The sequence below is a fragment of the Panthera onca genome, chromosome E2 (assembly GCF_046562875.1).
Source record: "Panthera onca isolate mPanOnc1 chromosome E2, mPanOnc1 haplotype 2, whole genome shotgun sequence".
Lineage (NCBI taxonomy): Eukaryota > Metazoa > Chordata > Mammalia > Carnivora > Felidae > Panthera > Panthera onca.
Window position 1 is genome coordinate 42,709,303 of NC_138353.1, and position 21,132 is coordinate 42,730,434.

At 57.9% G+C, this 21,132-nt stretch overlaps 2 protein-coding genes across 2 annotated transcripts in view; one reads left to right on the top strand and one right to left on the bottom strand.

The window, feature by feature from the left end:
- Positions 1–1,740: 1,740 nt before the first annotated feature.
- On the top strand, positions 1,741–7,393 carry HSD11B2 (hydroxysteroid 11-beta dehydrogenase 2). Its single transcript, XM_060650478.3, has 5 exons — positions 1,741–2,111; positions 5,495–5,707; positions 5,831–6,016; positions 6,124–6,261; positions 6,439–7,393. Exons 1-5 carry the CDS (start codon positions 1,847–1,849, stop codon positions 6,852–6,854), a joined length of 1,218 nt encoding a protein of 405 aa, XP_060506461.1. The 5' UTR covers positions 1,741–1,846; the 3' UTR covers positions 6,855–7,393.
- Positions 7,394–7,825: 432 nt separating this feature from the next.
- Positions 7,826–21,132, bottom strand: part of ATP6V0D1 (ATPase H+ transporting V0 subunit d1) — a 38,972-nt gene continuing 25,665 nt past the window's right edge. Inside the window, exons 3-8 of the mRNA XM_060650479.3 lie at positions 14,003–14,181; positions 12,478–12,557; positions 9,027–9,104; positions 8,723–8,899; positions 8,536–8,613; positions 7,826–8,434 (exon numbers count right to left, since the gene is read on the bottom strand). Of these exons, the coding sequence (XP_060506462.1) occupies positions 8,273–8,434; positions 8,536–8,613; positions 8,723–8,899; positions 9,027–9,104; positions 12,478–12,557; positions 14,003–14,181 (754 nt within the window). The 3' untranslated portion in view covers positions 7,826–8,272. The remainder of the gene's footprint in view (positions 8,435–8,535; positions 8,614–8,722; positions 8,900–9,026; positions 9,105–12,477; positions 12,558–14,002; positions 14,182–21,132) is intronic.

Consider the following 21,132-nt stretch of genomic DNA (forward strand, 5'->3'; position numbering starts at 1 on the left):
CATAGATTTGGGACAATAGGAGTCAGCACATTTTGGAAAAGGAATGTTTCCCTGACTTTCCAAAGGATGACCCAGACTGAGGGAGAGTCACCAGAAGCATACACAACACACACAAATGTACTCACATGCACATACAGGGTCATGGCACGGGACATGGACACAAGTGTACACAAATACAGGCACACAAGGTCATGTACTCAAGGTAGGCACATCCTCTCCAGGTAAGTCCTGCCTCCTAGGGCCAGGGCTAGCCTGCCATCTGTGCTTATAAGAGGGCACAGAAGTGGCTCTGGGCAATTGAGTCCTCCACCCAGAGCCTCTCCTCTTAAGTGGCTCCCAGCCCCCTCCCTAAGACCCCCCTGGCCCACCAGGGAGCCACGCCTGGGTGGCAGAGAAGGTTTTGGAAGAGGCATTGCCTCAAAGCCCTGGCACAGAGCCTGAGCACCTAAGATAGAGAATGGGCACAGGGCTGGGGGGATCCATGACCTCCCAGGACCTAGTGCAGGCATAGATGAGGCACTGGGCAAAGTCCAAAGGCCCACAGGAAGCAGGGACTCCTTCTGCCATGAGCTGCACCTACTGCCCTCAGAATAGGGCCTGGGAGCCAGGTGCTGGCACCAACTCCTAGTGCCTGGCAGAGCCCTAGCTTGGATGCCAAACACAGGGTGCCAGACACGGGGGTGGGCAGGATGGGGGGCCGCTGGGCCACACACAAACACAGATCTTCATACATACAGGTAGGGAAATGCACCCACATTCACAGCACTTATTTTATAACCTGGGGAATCATGGGAGTAGGGCAGGGAATTACCTTGTCCTAGAGGCTGCCCTTACTGACTCCCCCCAGGTGTCCCCATTGGCCTGGTCCTAGAAGTACCAGTCGGAGGGTGGGCTGGAGGTAATGCGAAGCCTAGACACTTTCTGTGAGCCCCATCCCCCGCAACACACACACAAACGCACACACACCTGCACTCCCACACACGTACACTTGTGTGGCAGGAGGAGGTGGGGTTGGTGCATCCCCAGGACTGGGCCCTGAAGGAAAGGGGGAAGGCGGGGCAGAGACTCCCTAGAACCCGGGCAGTCATCTTGCTCCCTCCAGCCCCCGCAGCAAGCCGGTTTTGTGGCCGCCGCCAGCTTAGGTGTGAGCGCGCGTCAGGGAGTGTGTGTGCGCGTGGGACCTGCGGCCGCGCATGGCGTGGGAGTGCGGCGCGTGTGCCCGCGGCGGCTGCGGCGGCCGGGTAAGGGCGGTCTGTTTCCCCGCGGGGTTCCGGCAGGCCCGGAGGTCGCGGCGGTGCTGTCAGTGTGAGAAGCTGAGGGAAGTTGTGCTTGTCCTCAGGTGTCCTGAGCAAGTGTGAGCTGGGTGTGCTCACCTGGGAGCGGCGGCTCAACTGCTCTCGCAGCGTGGGGGTGGGGGTGGGCGCAGGGGTGAGCAGATGCAAAGCACTAGGGCTACACAGACTGGCCTGGTTCCCGGCACGGTCCGCGGCAAGGCGGCTCCCTCTCTAGCAGCAACTTCGGGACTTTGTTCCGGCTTCTTAGAAAGCAGATCTGGCCGCGGGGGCGGGGCGGAGCGGGGGAGGGGGGGCACCTGCCCGCAGGAGGGTGCGGGGTGCGAAGTGGAGGGAAGCCCCGCCCCTGCCCCGCCTCCGCCCCGCCCTCTCCCCGCCCCCGGGGCTCTTTATAAGCTCGGCCCGAGGGCGAACAGAGAAAGCGAGTATCCCTTCCGCCCCTGGCTGGTGTCCTCCTGCACCGCGCGCCCCTCGCTCCGGCCTCAAGTCCCTTTCCCTGCTCCCCAGCCCGGCCCCCGCCCCGCCCCGGCCCAGCCCAGCCCGGCCCGGCCGCCATGGAGCGCTGGCCTTGGCCGTCGGGCGGCGCCTGGCTGCTCGTGGCGGCCCGTGCGCTGCTGCAGCTGCTGCGCGCAGACCTGCGTCTGGGCCGCCCGCTGCTGGCGGCGCTGGCGCTGCTGGCTGCGCTCGACTGGCTGTGCCAGCGCCTGCTGCCCCCGCCGGCCGCACTCGCCGTGCTGGCCGCCGCCGGCTGGATCGCGTTGTCCCGCCTGGCGCGCCCTCCGCGCCTGCCGGTGGCCACTCGCGCGGTGCTCATCACCGGTGAGTGCGCGGAGCGCGGGGACTCCAGGCTCGAGGGCGGGACCAGACACCCAGAGGGCTCCCCTCTAGCGCGCCAAGGCAAGGCGGGACCCCCAGCACAGGAATGGGAGTGTCGTTCTCCCCTGGGTGCCGGGAGCGAGCCAAGTAGGAAGCGCAAGGCACCTCCTTAAGTCCGGGTTAACTACCTGCCGCTGTGGAGTGCTGGAGGGAAAATGAGGCCGGGAGTGGGCAGGTGCGCAGGAACAACTGCTGGCTGAGAAAGGTGGAACCTCCCGGAGTCTGAGGTTTATGCTATGCCCCTCCCCAAGAGAGCAGTCTTGGGGCAGGGGGCAGTGCTCTGAGGGACTGAAGAGGATGGTCACCCCTTGGATTCTGCCTAACATGCCCACGTGGGACGCCTCATCTCCTCTTCCCCAGGGCCAGAGGAAGGCGCTTAGATAGGGAGTTGGGGCACCCATTCCCCCTCCCCCGCCCCGTTTGCTGGGGTCCTTGGAATCCATAAAAGCTTGAGGTCACCATAAGAGGCAGCTGGGCATTCAGCTGCCTCTTAGAATGTGCCACCCACCCCCAAACTGCTGAGGTAGCCTTCCAGATCTGCAGCCAGCACACACAATGCCACCTTCCTCCTGGTCTTCAGTGCCCAGGAAGGAGGTCGTGGAGAGCTGTACTCAGGTGCCTCTGGTTGCCTGGCAGAGTTCCCTTTGTCTGGAGCAGGGAATAAATCTGTCACCAGAAGGGAGGGGGGGCGCACTGAGACCCAGCCGGAAGCGGGGAGGGAGAGAAAGGCCAGGGGGCACTGGCTCCATTGTATGTGTGGGGGGAGGGGCAGCCTGGTCTCTCCCCCCCCAACCCCCATGGCTTTGGACAGGTTCTCAGAGCCCTGCCCTCACCACCAGAGTGGCTTCCCAGAGGTCTTGGTCCAGTAGGGGGCCCTGTATGATCACAAGGACAGACCTGGGAGAACTTCTCAGAGGAGGCCATCCTTGAGCTGGGCATGGGATGATGAGTCAAGATAGGTGAAGTGTGGAAGGTGTTTTGGATCAAAGTGTGGATGTGGGACAAAGGCTTGAGGCAACAATGAGAGTGGCCTGGGTAGGGGACAGTCAGTAACCAGCCTGGCTGCTGAGATGTGGTGTGATGTGAGGTTGTTTCCTCAAAAGGGGCCTTGAATGCCAGGCAAGAAGGTTGACTGTTGAGGTGGGGTGGGAACACCGGTGGCACTAGGGCTTTGGGTTTCAGCAAGAGGGTGGAGTTAGAGCAGGGGTCAGGTTTGATGAGTGGAACCTGAATTCAGAGTCTAGTGTGAAGTTTTAGGGGATTGAGGAAGGAAAGATACAGTGGCCCTCCTGGTCTGAAGCAGGAACTAGGTTGCGAGCTCTGCTCCCAGGGACTGGGCAGCTCCCCTCCTGCCGTCTAATTTGTGAGTTGCCTCAACAGTATCTGGGCCATCTGCTGGTAGTAGTGACTCAGTGGGCAGACTTTCCTGAGATCTCCCCTCAGGCCTTCATGCTGCTGCTGTTACTTCTCCTTGCCTTGAGCTGGAGAGTGAGGGAAGAGGAGGGATGCCTTCTGAGGCTTGGGCTCCTCCATATCTGGTTGTAAAGCCCTGCAATGGGGGAGGGGAAGAGTCCTGCCCAACCCACTCCTGCTAAGCATCAGGAGTAGACCAGCAAGCTTCCCGATGTCCAAACACTCTGCAGTTTCCTCTCTCACTGCCTGACTGCAAGACAAATAAGTGACTAGGCCCTGCCTCACCTGCTAAGAACAGTGTCTTCAGCCTGCCAGAGCTGCTACCCACCCCTCCTTGAGAATACCCCTGAGAACCACAGCCCAAGGCTACATCCAGAGCTCAGCCGTGGAGTCAGAGTTTGGGCTGAGTGGCTGGGTGCCATGTGTGCACATCTGCTCATGGATGGTGGCTGGGGGTCTCCTGGGAGTGAATCCCTGTGTGAATATGCAGGCAGTTTGGAAGTGTGTGTACAGGTGTCTGTGTGCAGATAAACAAGAGGGTGTGCGAGGCATGGGTGACTGTTGGGACTGTAGAGCTGAGGCTCTGGGAGGCCTCAGTTTCCCAGTGAAGGGCCCTCCAGAGTAGGGAGCTTAGGCAAGTGGACACACATGTGCTCACTGGCCTCCCCCAGCCAGGCTTGCCCTGGAAGGACTTGTCAGCCCAGCCCAGCCCAGCCCAGACTGCCTTAGTCTGCAGGCCCCCAGCCACACAAAGCCTAGTTCACAGCCCCTGTCCCAGCTTTGTTCTCTGCCTCAGCAGAGGGGGCGGGGCTGAGGTGGGGAGGGGCTGCAGAGCCTGTCCAGAAGTGAGTGGGACCACCAGGGAGGCAGGCTCCAGAGAGCCTCCTCTCACTGGCCTCCCCCTCCCCTTGCCACCCTCAGAGCCAGGATCTGGATGGGAACAATCAAGGAAACAGGGTCTTATCAGACCCCCACTCTGGCTCTGCCTGGTGGTTCCACTCTCCACATACCAAACACAGGAAATTAAGTCTCCGAGAGTGGTAACTGACCTCAGGTCACAATTGTTGGGTGTGGGAAGAGATTCAAATGCAGGTCTGTTCTCTTCTCCATCCATCATCTTCCCTGTCCTGGGGGCAAGTGGTCTGGGGCTCAGAGAATGCCCCACTGTTGCCACTGATTGGAATTCCAAGAGTGGGGGTCAGTGGTGAGGTAGGTATGAGCCTCCAGCTTGCCTAGAGCCTGGAACAATAGTAGGGTGCTGGTGGGGAAGGGAGGTGGGGCTCAGGTTGTGATGATGGGAGCAGAGGGCTTGGGGCTTCATCCAAGGGGGCCTTGGAAAGGCTTTCAGCCGCAGAGTGATATTGTCAGTTTTGGAAAGATCCCTCTGGCTGCTGAGGTAAGAGAATGGATTCAAGGGGGCAAGATGGGACAGGACCAAAGAGGGGGCTGCTGCCTAGTCCAGGTAAGAGGAAGAAGCCCGGGCAAGGGCAGCGAGGCTGAGCAGTAATATTGCACAGGCAAGCTTAGACCTGATAGCAAAGCAAGCAGGACACCAGGACTGGTACTGGGTCTCGGGCTGACCTCCAGTAGAGTCCTGATCTTACTCTCTGCTGGCTGAATGACTTTGGGAAGCAACTTAGCATTCGTAGGTCTCAGTGTCCTCATCTGTAAAGTGGGAATCATTAAGCCATGTTTGGGGTAGCTCTGGGGGGTCAGGGAGGTGACAGTTGTAAGAGAGCTAGTGCTCAGCCAGAGGGGCAAAGCCTACAGAGATGGACCTGGGATGGGAGGGAAGGCTGCTGAAGACTGGGTATCCAGAGGCCTGGATCCTGTATGGACCCGGATGATCCTAGAGTTGTCTCAGGCTGGACTGGGCCACAGTGGGAGTTCACTGGCTGCCCTGCCCTGGCCAGGCTGTGACTCTGGTTTTGGCAAGGAGACGGCAAAGAAGCTAGATGCTATGGGCTTCACGGTGCTGGCCACCGTGTTGGAGTTGGATGGCCCTGGTGCCCTAGAGCTGCGTGCCTGCTGTTCCCCTCGCCTAAGGCTGCTGCAGCTGGACCTGACCAAGCCAGCAGACATCAGCCGAGCACTGGAGTTCACAAAGGCCCACACCACCAGCACAGGTCAGTGGGCCTAGATCCCCCAGGAGAGGGTGTGCTTGGGTGGGTGTGAATGGGCGGAGGTTTGCTGCTGGGCAGACTCAACTCTGAGCTTCCTTTCTTTGTCCCCCTTCTCCGTGCCCTCAGGCTTGTGGGGCCTGGTCAACAATGCAGGCCACAACAATGTAGTGGCCGATGTGGAGCTGTCTCCAGTGGCCACATTCCGCAGCTGCATGGAGGTGAATTTCTTCGGTGCGCTTGAACTAACCAAGGGCCTGTTGCCACTGCTGCGCCGTTCTAGGGGTCGCATTGTGACTGTGGGCAGCCCAGCAGGTGAGTGCCCTTCCCTACTGGAGTAGAAAAGGTGCTGCTGCAGAGCAGGGAGGGTTGCTGGAGCCCCTGGTCCATGCTGAGCTGCCTCCCTCCCAATCCATTCCCAGGAGACATGCCATACCCATGCTTGGCGGCCTATGGGACCTCCAAAGCGGCCATGGCACTGCTCATGGACACATTCAGCTGTGAACTTCTGCCCTGGGGGGTCAAGGTCAGCATCATCCAGCCTGGCTGCTTCAAGACAGGTGGGCATCGGGTTTGGGATACGGTGTGTGGGTGTGTTCCTATCTGGGGTGGAGTCAGGTCTAAGGAATGGGCCTGGCTCTGTCTGGAGGCAAGGATCGGTTTTGAGGTAGACTGACCTGAGTCTGGCTTTGGCTTCCCTAAGTGAACCCACCCTGACCTTGTGGCTCCTTCCTCAGAGTCTGTGCAGAATGTGGGCCAGTGGGAGCAGCGTAAACAGCTGCTGCTGGCCAGCCTGCCCCGAGAGCTGCTCCAGGCCTACGGTGAGGACTACATCGAGCACTTACATGGGCAGTTCCTGCATTCGCTGCGCCTGGCGCTGCCAGACCTCAGCCCAGTTGTAGATGCCATCACCGACGCACTGCTGGCAGCTCAGCCACGCCGCCGCTATTACCCAGGCCGTGGCCTGGGGCTCATGTACTTCATCCACTACTACCTGCCTGAGGGCCTGCGGCGCCGCTTCCTGCAGACCTTCTTCATCAATCACTGTCTGCCAAGAGCACTGCGGCCTGGCCAGCCTGGCTCTACCCCAGCCCAGGATGCAGCCCTGGACCCAGACCCAAACCCAGGCTCTTCCCCCATGACAGCCCAATGAGCAGTGCACACAGATGGCCTAGCTGCTCTAGCAGACAAGGTCCCATGAGCCCTTGGCCCTCCCCTGGGCCATTGTGACCCCCCCAAGTCTGCCCTAGAGGACCCCAGCCCTACCCACTCAGTCATTGCCCCAGGCCAGGCCTGGTGAAGCTGAGGCTTCCCAGTGAACCTCCAGGCCTTTCTTCTGCTTCATGAGCCCACACAGACCCTCCTGGGCACAAGGCTCCACCCTGTAGCTTGGAGAACCCAACTGGATGGGGAGTTTTGTGCAAGACTTAGCTGTAGCCTTTGACAGGATCCCGCAGACAGTGCCTCTGCAAACTAAGGAGTCACTGGGTGGGGTGGGGACCACCCTCAGGATTTTTTCAAGGCACCAGTGCCTCAGTGCTGCGATTCAAAGGGTAAATCCTGATTCTTGACTGGCTCAAGAATTAGGGTCCCGACCACCCACCCCAAACCCCCCTAGCCATAGGAGGTTCCATACCCTACTTGCCTGATTGCCACCTTTTAAATAAAGACAAATTTTTATTTCTCCTAGAATGGGGGAGATGCTGTGTTTGGAGGGCATGACTGTCTGAGTGCCAGTCTGTGACTGTGTGACAGATTGGGAACTGCCTGGGGAACCCCTGGTGGTCAGCATGGGCCAAGGCTCTGGACAAAGATTCTGTGCTTCATACCTTTTCCTGTTCGTTGACTGTGGGCAGGTCATTTATCCACAGGTTTGGGTTTCAGCCTAGTGAAATGGGGGTAATGCCCTTGGACTAGGGTGCAGTGGGGCTCATTGAGGCAAACAGGGAGATCTGTGGCCCGCTAGGGCCAGCACCCAGTTCCACAGCCCTGTGTGAGCCTCCAGTGACTTCCCCTATCCTGCAGAACCTGAAAGCACAGAGAGAGGGCCAGCAAAGGAGGTAGAAAGCTTGGAGTGGGGGTGGCTTGACAAGGATGGCACCCAAAGGAGACAGACAGCCAGGCTTAGAGAGGGCAGTTTATTGTCTCAGAGGGCAGAGCTGAGGGACAGGGTGGCAGAGCTATTTCTCCTATGCCCCAAGGACACACTCTATCCTTCCCCTGGGCCTTGGCTCTGCGGGTGACCCACAGAAGGGAGAGGAGGCTCACGCTGCCCCAGGGGTTCTCAGGGAAGCACACAAAGTGACCACATGCTTCTCAGGCGTGTCAGTGGCTGTAAACATAGGGCTGAGGGGGCCTCCTTTTTTTGGGGGGGGGGGGGAGTTGGTCCAACCTTGGTAGGGGGAACAGGTGCCCAGCCCCTTTTCAGGCCCAAGAACCATCCCAGGGAGGGTCAGGAATACCGGCAGCCACTAGGACAATGTGCTATCCCCCAGGGCAGGCATGTGAGCTGTGGGCTTGGTCACAGCACACGCAGACACACACACTTGTGGGGAGCCTTGGGCCAGGGCGCTAGAAGATGGGGATGTAGTTGTCAATCTTGGCGCGGTGGCGCTGGGCAATGCACTCGGCAATCCATACGATGTTGCGACATTCTTGCTCCTTGAGCTTCACAAAGGCGTAGAAAACACCAAAGTGGAACTGGTTCAGGAAGGCCAACTTGTTCAGTTTCACCTATAGAGAGAGGCAGACGTGGTGTGCAGGTGGCCGTGATGGCAGAGTCAGGCCTGGGCCACCAACCCCTCCCTATGACAGGCAGGTGAGCAACCCCTCACCTCATGCTCGAAGAATCGGTCTTCCAGGGTCTTGTCTCCGGGGTTGCTGCCTGCACCCTCAAAGAGCAGCTTATACTCCTGGCCCAGAAAAGGGATGGGAAGCATGAGCACAAGGGCACTGTTGGGTGTGGGGTGGGGATGCAGATGCCAGTATGCCCGCCCATCATCCTGTGGCCAGGGCACTCACCGGGTAGTAGTCGGCCACGTTCTTGACCTGCTCATAGTCATCAGCCCGAGCCAGCTGGGCCAGACCCTCTGGGTACAGTCTCCCGCAGTGTGGAAAGAGCTTGGCACGGTCCTCCTTGGAGAGCTCTGTGCCGAAGGAGTTGATGGTGATGATGAAGGCTCGTCGGTCGGCTTCAAACTGTGGGGCCAGTACACAGGCAAGGCGAGAGGGAGGGGGAAGGAGGCAGCAGCCAGTCAGCTGGCGGGGCTTCCCCCAGGCCCAGGCTACCAGGGACTAGTGGGCAGGAAGGTGGGCAAGCACTCACCTCCAGGATGGGACACATGGCATCGGCTGTGGTCCCGCCCAGTAGGGTGCAGAACTTGTAGAAGGACTCCAGGTAGGCCTGCGCAGAGCATGGGGCTCGCTCAACTCAGGCAGGGAGCTGGGGGACTTGCCAAGCCTTCTCCTCACAGTTGCCTCTTTCCCTCCCCAGTCCCTTGCATGGTGAGTCCATACATCACACCCATCAATTGGCCAGGGAAGCCCCCATGTCAGAACCTCGGAAACATCTGCAAATTCCAACTATTAATCAGTTGGCCGGCTGCCTCACTGCACCCAGGAGCAATAGAGCAATTTCTGACCTACTGACGGCTTCATGGTGCAGTGCCCCCTACGTGCCCTTATGTCCTCATCCCGCAGAGGACCAGGCTCAGAGAGGGGGTCTGTCTGCCCCCAGCTGCTCTGCCTGCCTTTCCCCCAAACCTCCCCTCCTCAGCCTCAGAAAACTACATGTTGATGAGCTAGTGAAGGAAGGTTACTCCTAAGAGTTCATGGAAGTGGCCTGGACTGGGTGCCCTGGCCCCTCTTGGCACCCCACCTCACGGAACTCCTTCCATCCCCCAAGCAGCTCCCAGGCACCATGAAGCAGGAAGCAAATGTCAGCTCAGTTCCTGCTGAGGAATGGTTATTGCCTGCACAGACGTCAGCCCTGCAGTGCAATGGCTGGACACATGGGCTGTGGTGGGAACGAGCACTTCCTGCCCAGGCAAACTGGATCTTCTGGGCATGAGGAAAAGACAGGTCAGCCCAGTCCCTCGTTTCCTCCCAGCACTCACTCATAAAAGTGGCTAGGCACAGGCTTCCTTCCCCAAACCTCTCTGTGTCAAGAGAGGGGGGGGATGGTCTTGTGGCCCCTCTGGGGAACTCCCTTCACTCAGATCCTCCTGAGTCCCTTCTGGTGGCATGGTCACAGGGACTCTGGCTCCACAGGCTAGAGATTATTCTTCAGAGTTGGGGCTCAGGGCCAGGAGGCCTGGAAAGCTTTCAGTACCAAGGTCTGATCTCCAAGGTTCAGAGACCTTTCTACCCACCACAAGCTGACTTGGGCCACAGGCTTTGCTCCCCCAAGGGAGGAGGTGAGATGAAACCCAGGAGTCCACGAGCACAGGCATAGCCTGGCCAGCAGCACTGGGCAAGCTGTGCTCAGAAGGCCTGTGGTGACCACTGAGGTCACAGGAAACAAAAGTCTAGAACAGATCAGAGAGGAAGAAGCCTGGAAGGGGAGAGTGGACCCCAGCATAATACATCCCCAGGAATCAGAGGGCTTGGGTGGTAGAAACAGCTGCCAATCCTACCATGGCTCACTGGTAATTCAGTCCCTCTAGGACTGTCCCCAGCCACTTTCTTCCCCATGGCCAGGCCAAGTTCCCCATGGCCTGCCCAAATCTCGAGGCCTGCCCCAGTGGGGCTTGCAGTTCCAATCTGTGGGGAAGCCACCAGCCTTCACTGAGCTATACCAATCACTGGAAAGGCTGACCCTAGGCTCAGAGGAGATGATGGGACAGGCTCAGACTCTCTTCTGGAAGTTAGGGCAGTTGAAGAAACTGGCAAGACCTCAAAGGCTCAGGTACCAAGGTTGCCTCCCCATCCCCACCCTGTCCCCTGGAGCCTGCTAGTCCATGGCTGCTGTACCAGCTGCCTACAGTTCCTGCCTGCCAGGCGGCTGAGGGTCCATCTAATCTCCCATCTGTGGCCACTGGGCTGGGACACTGCCTGTCGAGCGGGCAGTCTTGGCATGGCGCCCTCAGCCTCGGATCAGTGTTTACGGAGCTGGTGTCCGGCAGCCCTCGCCAGTGACTCCAGCTAGAACCAGTCAGGCCCGGTGAGGGTGTGGGTGAGGCTAGGGGGACAGCCGCACCCCTCACCCTGTCTCAGGGCAGGGAACCGGCAGCAGGCCAGTTGGGCGGGCAGGAGCACTCAGATCATGTGCGCATGCACATTCTCGGCTGATTGCCTGGCCTGCCTCCCTGTTAGCGGGGCAGATGAGAGCACGTGCTTTGCAAACAGGCTGAGCCAGGTGTGATCCCAGTGCTGCCAGAGTATAGCAAGTGGTTTCAGGCAACCCACCCTGCTTCTTTGAGCCCTTAGTTTTCTCATCTTACCAATTCAGATATTCATGCCTACCTAGCTCCTAGGGTGATCCTGACGATTAAAGAAGTTGACGATCTTCCTACCTCTAGTCTCTCCCCTCTACTCCATGCTCCACACTGTAGCCAGAGGGGGCTTTCTGATGATACTCTGCCCTGTTGCAAACCTTTATTGGCTGACCCTGCCCACAGGATACAGTTCAAACTCTGCCCTGGCACTCTAGGCCCTCGGTGACTTCATCCTGTGTCTGCCTCTTTTTCCAGACCTGTCTCCTGCTGTCTATCTGGAACCTGCACTTCCATGGCAAACTGCCTGTCACTTGGCCCATGCTCCATGCTTGCTTCTGCATGGGCTGTTCCCCTGCCCACACCACTGCAACATATGCAGGCTCCTCACCTACTACCAGACCTCCCCTTGCACTCTGGCCCAGATTCCTGGAGGGAGACTGGAGGCCTAGCCTCTCAGGCTGCAGCTGAGTGTCAGCCACCTAGCTCCAACTCAGGCAGGAGAAGACACTCAGTGTAAAGATCTGATTGCCAGATGTTCTCAGGGTTAGGTCAGCAGGGCCTGTGACTTAGGTTATACTCAGTCCCCCTTCAGGGCCTGCCTACTGCTGATCCATGTTCCTGGCTGCAGCCCATCAGTACCTCACTGTGCCCAGAGCCTAGTCTGTCCCAAATGTCCTTCACTGGTCCCTGGCCGGCCCCCTTCCTTGGCTCCCAGCCCTGCTCCTAACCTCTTTGGGCCAGGGCAGTGCTGACCCAGGAATCCCAAGCTCACTCTGTCTCCAGGGGTCACCAACCTGTGCCATAGTCAGGAGTGAAGCAGAAAGTGGTTAAGAGATAAGGATGCTGTGACGTGGCACTGGCTCTAGGCCTAGGAACCTGAGAAGGATGTGGTGACCTGGCTACACCTGGCTGGGTCCCTCCCCCCATCATAACTAAGCACACTGTTGCCTCTGCTCAAATGCCTGTCCTTGCTGGCAACAGTCTAGGTGGGGTAAACCTGAAAGCTATGGCCTGGGTGGCGGCCCCGTGACCCTCCTGGATGCAGGGGGAGTGGCCATCCAGGAGCCAGCTCTGACAGGCCAAGCTGTGGGGCACCAGCCACTCCTGCTGATCTTATCAGGGCCTGCCGCAGGCGCCACGAGATGGAGAACCTGTTCCATGCAGCCTGCGCCCATCATGGGAGCCAGAAAGTGGCTAAGCCCGCGGATAAGGTTAAGCCTGCGGGATAGAAGCCTGGTGCAGCTGCGTCCTGTCCCAGCACCCCACATAAACCACGAGCCCACCATACCGTGGCCCCACCCCTGCCCACAGGCCAGCCCCCACCTCTGATGAGGGCACTACCTTGTAGAGTGTGTTCCGGATGATCTCGATGTTCATCTCATCAAGGTCCTGCTCTGAGATGCAATCCTGGAAAAAGGCCGCTGGGAAAGAAAGACGTGGGGGTGAGGGTGGGCGACTAGATTCAGCCTAGGCAAGAATCCTGCTGCTGTTTAACCACCCCTGCAGGGCATAGAGGGCCCCTGTCACAAGGCCCAGCTGGCCAGGGGGTGGGGGGCCTCCCGAACCAGCCTGGGCAATTGCCTTGCAAGTGGCAGAAGCAATACACTGGGCCATGTACACTGACCTGAGCTTCTCCTGCATCCTTGCTCCTAAAACTGATTTATAAAGGAGGCGGCCAGCCATAACATGATCTAATCGCCTCTGGGGCAGACCCAAGCTCAGACCATGCCAAAGACAGACTTGCATAAGAGGCCATGACATCCTCCTTTCTTGAGGGGCAGCTGTGGATTTGGGGCCTGATGCCCATGTATCTGTAACCCCCAGGGGGGGCCTGGGGCCCACATTTGGAAAACCAGCCTACTTCTTAAGGAATGAGCTGAGTGGGCCTGGACCAGGGACCCAGAGGGCCACTGTCAGGCTGAAAGTAGAGGCCAGAACAGAATAGAGCTCCCTCCCCTGACAGGGGCCCACAGACTCTCTAGTCTGTCTCTTCTTTAAAGATGGAGAAACTAGGGGGAGAGAGGGAGCAAAAAAATAAAATAAAATAAAATAAAATAAAATAAAATAAAATAAAATAAATAAAATAAAAATGGAGAAACTGAGAAACCACAAATAGCCCAGAACTAGCTCAGAGTTACTGGAAGAGTCTATGGCAGATAGGCCTAGCAAGTAGGGCTCAGAACTCTTAGTACACGAACAAGTGCAACTTAGAACCCAGTGTTTAACCCTGGAGGCTTCCTGGAGGTGGTGCTCTGGGGACAAAGATTGTGGCTATGAGGGCACTAGCTGGTGACGGCCTTAGTGCCTTCTCCCCAGCCTCCAAGATAGGCAGGAGCCAGCACTGCCTAGGTGGGGCCCTGCAGGAAGCTCCCAGTTCCCCTTCCTCTCTTGGCCTCTGACACGAACCCTGCATCCTGCTGGACACTGCCTGACCTGGCCCCTGGGACCTGTTCTGTGGAGGCAAGTGAAGCTATTTGCTTCCCTCCTCTGCCTCACAGGCAGCCAGCCACTCTGGCCCAGCTTGGGGCCACAGTGTGTTCGAGTCCCAAGACTCTGAGGGACCTGGGCCTCTCCCCACTCCATGAGCTCAGCCTTTCTCTGCATTCTGAGAAATTGGCCAGTTTCACAAAGTTACATGGTCTGAATCAGGCCCTGGTGGTAGTCTGCCTAGCCCAGCAAAAGCAACAGGAAAGGAACTGAAGGTAGGGCAACAGAATGGGAGGGAAGTTAAGGGAAACATAAAGGTAAGCAGCAGGGGCAAGCCTTCTTTTATGGCTCAGTATCACCCCCCCACCACCCAGGGGTCCACAAACCCCACACTTGGAGGCGGTGTCCACCTCCTCCCCCCTCCACCCCAGTGGCTCACCCAGGGGCGTGTCCACCAGAATGGCATTGTAGAGCTCGGCAGGTGTCTGCGCAATGTTCACAGCCTCCATCTGCTCAAAGCTGCCTAGTGGGTGGCACTTGGGCACAAGTTCGGCGATAGACCGCTGGTGCAATGTGCCCGTGATAAGCAGGATTACGTTGTCAATCATGTAGCTGTAACTGCGGGAGGCACATAACAGCAGGGGGTTTGGAAGTCCTGGCCCAGCACTGTGACCCTGCCCCCACCCTGCACAGGCCACCCTCAACAAAGAGCGCCACCTCAATGGTGCTGCTGACCAGCACCACTGGTTCACCTCCCTGCCCGGTTGCAGCCCTACTCCAGCACCAGGAGTCTGAGACATACACGGCCTCTCCCTTGGGAGTGTGGCACAGATTCACGCCCCTCGAGTGTTTGGGAAGAGGTAACTACCCCACGGTGTGAACAGAGTTCTGGCAGGGAACACAGAAGGAGGTGCAAGGCCAGCCTGGGGATGAAAAAACTGGGAGATGTAATTGTGTTCTGGGAAGAGGGAACAGTGTGTGCAAAGGCCTGGAGGCATTCACCGAGTGCCTGCCGCATTCGAGGAACTGAGCACAGCTCAGGGTTGGCAGAAGGAGGGAACCAGGGCAGTGCTCCTAGCTTGCTGGGGCCTGGTCGCTGGTCCTGCAAGCCAGGCTGAGGGTCCTGACTGCATTTTGAGCACTAGAGATCCATTAGCAGGATGTAAGCAGGGAGTATTACAGTCCTGTTAGAGTCATTCTGGCTGCTGGGTGGGGATGTGGGGAGGGGGAGATGGCAAGGGGAGGAAAGGCTGAAGAGTAGGGTGGGGAGAAGCCAGAGAAAAAGGGAAGGCCAGAAAGGAGCTAGCGGGAGGGCCCCTCTAGAGTAAGGCCCCAGGTCAGGCAGAGATGGAGCAGGTAGATAGCTGCCCTGCACAGTTCCACTCCAAAGGCAGAGCACCGCCTCCTCCTTCAGCCGGAGGCCTAGGCCAGGTATCCGCGCAGGAGGCCTAGAGGGGACCCAGAGGCCTGGATAGGGAGGCTGGGCTCAAGTTGTCCTAGGCCTAAGCTCCTCGGCTCTCCGCTCTGGATAGCACATGGGCAGCAGAGGGGGCTGTGGAGCTGGGGAGGGTGGAGCTTCCCGGTTCAGACTTGGCAAGGGGCAGGGCAAGCTCTGCTTCCGAACTTTAAGACAATGGCACAAAGGAGCCGGGGCAGAGCTCTGTCTAGTCACCTACGTGGGAATGGGGTGAAGCCAGGGGCGGGGGGGGGGGGCGGTGAGGAAGGCCCCAGGCACAGTCAGGTGGCATTAACCACAACATTCCTCCAGCCTGTCACCAGTGATGAACTCAGGGTACACGAGTGGATGAGGCCTGTGGGGAGGAGCACCACTGAAGGGTCAGAGCTAAGGTGCAGGCTGCTGCCCTGAATGGGCACTTAGCACAGGACTTGCCCTAGTTTTTGGGTGGCCCACAACTAGGCCCCTCTCCTGGGAAAGTATTTTAAGCACCCAACGCTGAGGCTGTCCATGGAAGACCCGTGGTGGGCAGTGGCCCTAAATACCAAGGGAAGAAAGGGAAAGGGGTGGCCCAGGCCTCAACTCACAGGGCCAGCTATTGGGGGAGCTCCCACAAGGCCCTCCAGGAAGGCGACAGGAAGAAAAAGCCACAGCTCCAGTCCTGACCTGACCCCCTACTCCCCCTGCTTGCTGCACCCTCCCCCAGCTCCCACCCAGCCCAGCGCCTTGCTGTGACCTCTGCTCTTCTGGGCTTGGGGCCAGGCAGCTGCCCTCTCTCCGCCCCCAAACCGGCTGGGTCAGTGACAGGATGTGCACAGAGAAGAGACAGGCCCTCCCCTTCTCAAACTGAGGGCTTCAGGCGGGGCCCATTGTAGCTGCAAGGCAAGAAGCCCAATGGCCAGCCTTCTGCCCCGAACCTGACAGAGCTGGCAGAGCAGAGGGACCTCAGAAAAAGCTCACTAGAGTTCTGGGCCTTGGCCTCCAGCCAGAGCCTGCATCCCCTCCACCCTGGACAGCATCCCTTGTTCCCAATGCCTCCAGAATCTCATGTACCACAGGACCTATGCTACATGTCACTTCCTGCAGTCCTCTACCTGCACCCCAACCAGCCCCACTCCAGTCTTCCTGTTCTCTGAGACAGCCACAAAGACTCCTGTCCCCGGCCTGAGGATGCTCTTCTCCACTCTCACAACCTTGTGGACAGGGACAGGGAGAAGGGTACCCCTCTTAGGCCTATACTATCTGATTGACCCCGCAGCCACCAGCATCACCAAACCCAGTATCCAAGGAAGTAAGAGAGAGTATAGGCACTCGGCCCTGTCACACCATCAGGCAGATGACCTCCATGTCCCATTTCTAGGGTCCCCATGCCCTGGCACTGCACTCCCCATCTAGCTCTGTCTTTTCAGAGGTATCCCCACAAGCCAGTGTTCTTTCTCTAAATCTCCCCACTCCCTCTGCCCACAACCCAGGGTATTCTTTTATGTTGGGGATGGGGCTGGAGGCAGGGCTCAGGGGAAGCCCTGGTACTCCTCAGGGTCCTGGCCTGGACTTAGAGGAGAGCCCGTGGGAAGACTCTACCATCTGGCTTTTCTGTTGTCCCTCCAATGATGTGGAACAGGCCAGCTGTGAGTCACTTCTCAGCCTTGACAGCAAATGTCGGGGCCAGTAGTAGTACCTCCTAGCTGCCCCCAGCCTCTCCTGCTAGAAGTCCAGTCTGGGTACCAAGGAAAATGCCGAGCCAGTTAAGGGCCACTTACGATCACATACTCCCAGCACCTTCCAGGGCCCCCTTCTAACCCAGTCTAGGCCAGCACTGGATAAACCTGTGCCAGACCCAGCTCTTCCTTCTCCCTGAGTCAACTATGAGGTTACTGCAGAAGCAGCCCCTGCTTTTCTCCCCAGCCCAATGAGAGCCCAAATCCTCTTTCCTGGGAGAAAGGAAGCAGGGCAGGCCTGGCAGAGATGGTGCTGGCTAGGCTGTTTGCTTCCCCCCCAAGGCCAAGGCCTTCAGCAGACAGGGACATCCTCCTCCTCCTCGCCTGGCTTGAACAGCTGCCTCCCTGCCCCCAAAAAGCCACTCCACCAGTCCTCCCCTCATTTGGCCTCAACAGCAGAGAATGAGGTTCCAGCTGGTCAGCGTCTCCCTCCAGAGGAAGACAGCTGGGGAGTGGACAGGCGGCTGCCCGCCAGGCCAAAGAGGCCCTTGTGGGGTGGGAGTAGGGAGTCTGTATTCCTCTACCCAGAGGCCCTCCCTCACCCTGTGCCTTTAAGACTCAGCTTGGGCCCATAGAAGTCTCGGGTTGGGGTTTAGGAAGCCCCTTCTTCCAAGAAGTCTTCAGAGCCCCCAGCCAAGCCCCATTCTTCTGCTGTGCCCTTTGGCGCCACCTGCCGGAGAAGCATGGCTTGCTTCCACATTCTTATCGTCTTGGCGCCAGGGGCTGGCCTAGCACTGGTGAGGAGGCCAAGATGACTAGGTACCTCTGCTAGTCTGTCTATCCTACAGCTCCCAGCAGAGGCTGCTCATAACAGTATCTGTGCTTAATCACATCAGAGTCCTGCAAAGCCCTGCCTAGGGCAGAAAGGGAATAGAGATATTAAGCTATGGCCTCAGCATACAACTTGCCAAGCCTCAGTTTCTCAGTTTTAATCAGGATAACTAAAATGCAGCCCATAGCAGAGCTAGTAAGGCCCTGACCTTCTCATTAAAATCCTGCTCTTCCCCAGAAGCCTGATTGGGTCTTCCCACTTGACTTAAGCCTTCTAGGCCTTAAAGAGCTCCTGTGTGCTCTCCCTTAGTCAGTATCACTGCTGGCTCTCCCGCAAGGCAGGAGCCAGGTCTAGCCCATGACCCAGAAATCATGGCAGGCCTAGAGCCCCAGCCTGTATAGACCGTGCTATGACCCAAAAACAGTGGATGTAGAGAGAGAGGGCTAGAGGACCAGGATAAGGATAACCACCATGCCTCTGCAACCCATGCTACAAAAAGTTCTGGGGAGAATGGCAGGTATGCTAACAGGCCTATGGGCACTTGAGGCCATTGTCCTGGGACAAAGCTGCCTTCCAGCTACCCACTCCAGGTTGGTGGCACTGGAGCCCCTGGTACATAAGAAAGACTGGACTTCACCTCTCCCAGATGATGCAGGTTACCAAGCCCAGGTTCTGCTAATGTGTACCAGGCTGCTGCACACTGGGGATGGCACCCAGGAAGGCTCATTCCTTTAAAGACAAGGGCCTTTGGGGCCCACCTGAAAATCCCCAGAGGCCAGACTCACCTCTCCCACACGCACCTCTCCCAACTTCCCTTTGAGAGCCTACTTTCCTATGGGAAGCCATCATGGAATGGCCTAGATCAAGATCTCCCCTCCAAAGCCAAAAAACCCTAATGGAGGCTCCATTCCAAGTCACACAGCACGTTAATGGCTACGTCTGGAAAAATCCTTGGTATAGTGACATATTACATGTTATTGCCGTGAAATTGAACTGAATTATCTAAAAACTACATGATTGATGACAGCTTACTTCACAGACTCTCACTCACTCAAGGCCTGTTTCCTCCACACCAGGCAGTGCCACCCACTCTCCTGAGCAGTCTCTTTCACCCCACCTGATCCTTGAGTCCTCTTAATGCCAGGAAGCCTCCTGTGACCCTGGATCCATTTGTAGCAGCTGCCCACAGGCCTCTCCAGGAGCTGTCTACACCACCCCTGACACTCATCCCATTGCATTCATGCATCCCCCTCCCTCCTGGCATAGGGCCTGGCCCAGAGCTGATACTAGTTGTGTTGGCTGAAGGCTCGCTGGGATCAACAAAACCACTGGACACTGTCTTTCACCATGGGAGGGCAGAAAAGACCTTCATCAGCTTCTGTCTGCACACCTTTAGTAACAAGGAACCCATCACTTCCTGGGAAATCCTGTTCCAGCAATCCAAGGGCAGTTCTATGGGCAACTAAGAGGCTCTGAGGAACAGAGCTAAGTTGACCTTTTGTGGTAGTCCCAACCTCCAACCCAGCTGGGCCAGCTTTGTTTGTGGCCAGCAGTGATGGCACTGTTCCCTCAAGTATTCACACGCAGGATGGAGCCATTAGCTGACGCCTCCCCTACCTGGGGGAACCATGCTCTCCTCTCTAGTTACATTCCTCTGGACATCCCTGGGGTTTGAGGCTCAGGACATGTATGGTTCCCTCAGTCCAGAATCTCCCCTTCCCCAATTCTTCCTTAAACAGCTCCTCAACACACAGCCACCTCCTCAGAGAAGCCAGCTATGAGTTCCAGGCCCTGGCCCTGATGGAAGAGATTCCCTCTTTCTGCAACACTGCGGATGACCCAGAAAGGAGGAAGTGGAGGAGGTGGAGGTGAGGAAGAGGAGCAGGCAGAGAGGTAAGAGTTAAATGGCAGAGAAGAAGGAGACTGCTGGAGGGTGGGAGGGCTGTGGCTCCTGATTAGGCCTGCAGACCCTGCCGCACAAAGGTCAGTGGTGACCTTGGTCAGGGCCTTTGCGGTGGAGTGATGGGACAGTTGGGAGCAGACTGGAGGCTCAAAGGATGGGCAGGCGTGTGGGGGCGGGGGTGAGAGAACACACAGTGAACGTAAAAGCGCAGGCCCTAGGAGACAGTTTTGTTGTTTTTGTTTTTTTTTAACGTTTATTTATTTTTAGACCAAGAGAGACAGAGCATGAACGGGGGAGGGTCAGAGAGAGGGAGACACAGAATCTGAAACAGGCTCCAGGCTCTGAGCTGTCAGCACAGAGCCCGACACGGGGCTCGAACTCACGGACCGCGAGATCATGACCTGAATCGAAGTCGGCCACTTAACCGACTGAGCCACCCAGGCGCCCCCCTAGGAGACAGTTTTAAACAGTGTGAGAGATTTGCACTTGTTCAGTTGTTGATGGGAAGAATCTGAAAGGGACAGTGGCTGCACAGACAGAATAGGTGAGTGGCCACTCAGGGTCCAGGGAGTCGGGTAAGAGAGCTCAGGACTCTGGCAGAAGGACCCAAGAGAAGGAACCTTTGCCATCAGATCAGGGTTGGGGACACAGATGCGGTGCTGGAAGGTGAGTGGTTTCTACTGTCTCTGTGGAGGAGGAAGGTGGGCCATCTGCCCAGAGACAAGGCTGGGGGTGGGAGAGAGGTAGTATTTAAAATGGTGAAGTGGTCTTCCCAACCTTGGTGGGGGGGCTGCAGGGTGCTGGGTAGGGAGAACAAATGGCCGGCTGGGCAAAGACAAGCCGAGGCCAGCTGCACTGGTGAGCGTGCACGTCTGGCAGCAGGGATCACCGCTCAAGGCCGGCTTCCCCAGCTTTGCTCCAGGCTGTGGAGGTGGGGGAGGGTGCCTCCAGGCCGGAGGCTGCTGGGATTCCTCCAGGGCTGGGGGGCTGCCAGCCAGGGCGGGACTATAGGACAGGCGGCCAAGAGAGCTGCGGATGCTGGCAGAAAAGTACTCAAATGATGGACCAGGGAACCTCAGCTGGGGAGGGAGGAAAACGAAGACAGAAGGGGCAGCAGGAGAGGAAGCAAGGCCCAGCGTCCTGCTGAGTCCGGAACCAACGTCCCTCAAGGGACTGAGAGTGGGCTGGAGTGCCTGAAGGCTGTGGGTAGAGAGGGGGTGCCTGACTCAGCGATTTCGGGGTGGAACAGTTCCAGTAGTGACATGGCCTTGGGCAGCCATCAGTGGGGGTGGCTGAAGTGGAGAGCAGAGGAGCAGGTCACTGAAGATGACGAGGTCATGGAACGAGCAGCCACAGGCTCAGACAGGCTGACACGTGGCTGCTGAGCTCTTCCTGAGTGAGGGCAGGAGTGAGGAGCTGGGAAGACTAAGCCACAATCACCCATGAATGGAAGGGGCGGGGAAGTGACAGCCTGCCACAGGATAGTGCTTGGCTGCTTTAAGCACGCTTGGTGCTTGCAGCCAACCTCCAGCAAAGAGCTGGCGGCTATGCAGCCTCAGTCACGCTCAGAGCCCTCTCCAGTTTCATGGCCTGGCAGGCTGAGACGAAGCTTCTAAGGGCACCAAGAAAGGCCAGGAGCTAGCTGCACAGGCAGGTGGCCAAGTGGACAGTGAGATGGATGACAACTGCCCTCTGACCACTGGCATGGGTCAGGCCTCCT

Excerpts from the sequence above, each read along its gene's own strand:
- HSD11B2 (XM_060650478.3), top strand. The coding sequence starts at position 1,847 with ATGGAGCGCTGGCCTTGGCCGTCGGGCGGCGCCTGGCTGCTCGTGGCG. Across the intron at positions 5,708-5,830 it reads GGCCCACACCACCAGCACAG|GCTTGTGGGGCCTGGTCAAC; the intron begins GTCAGTGGGCCT and ends CCGTGCCCTCAG. Across the intron at positions 6,262-6,438 it reads GCCTGGCTGCTTCAAGACAG|AGTCTGTGCAGAATGTGGGC; the intron begins GTGGGCATCGGG and ends CTCCTTCCTCAG.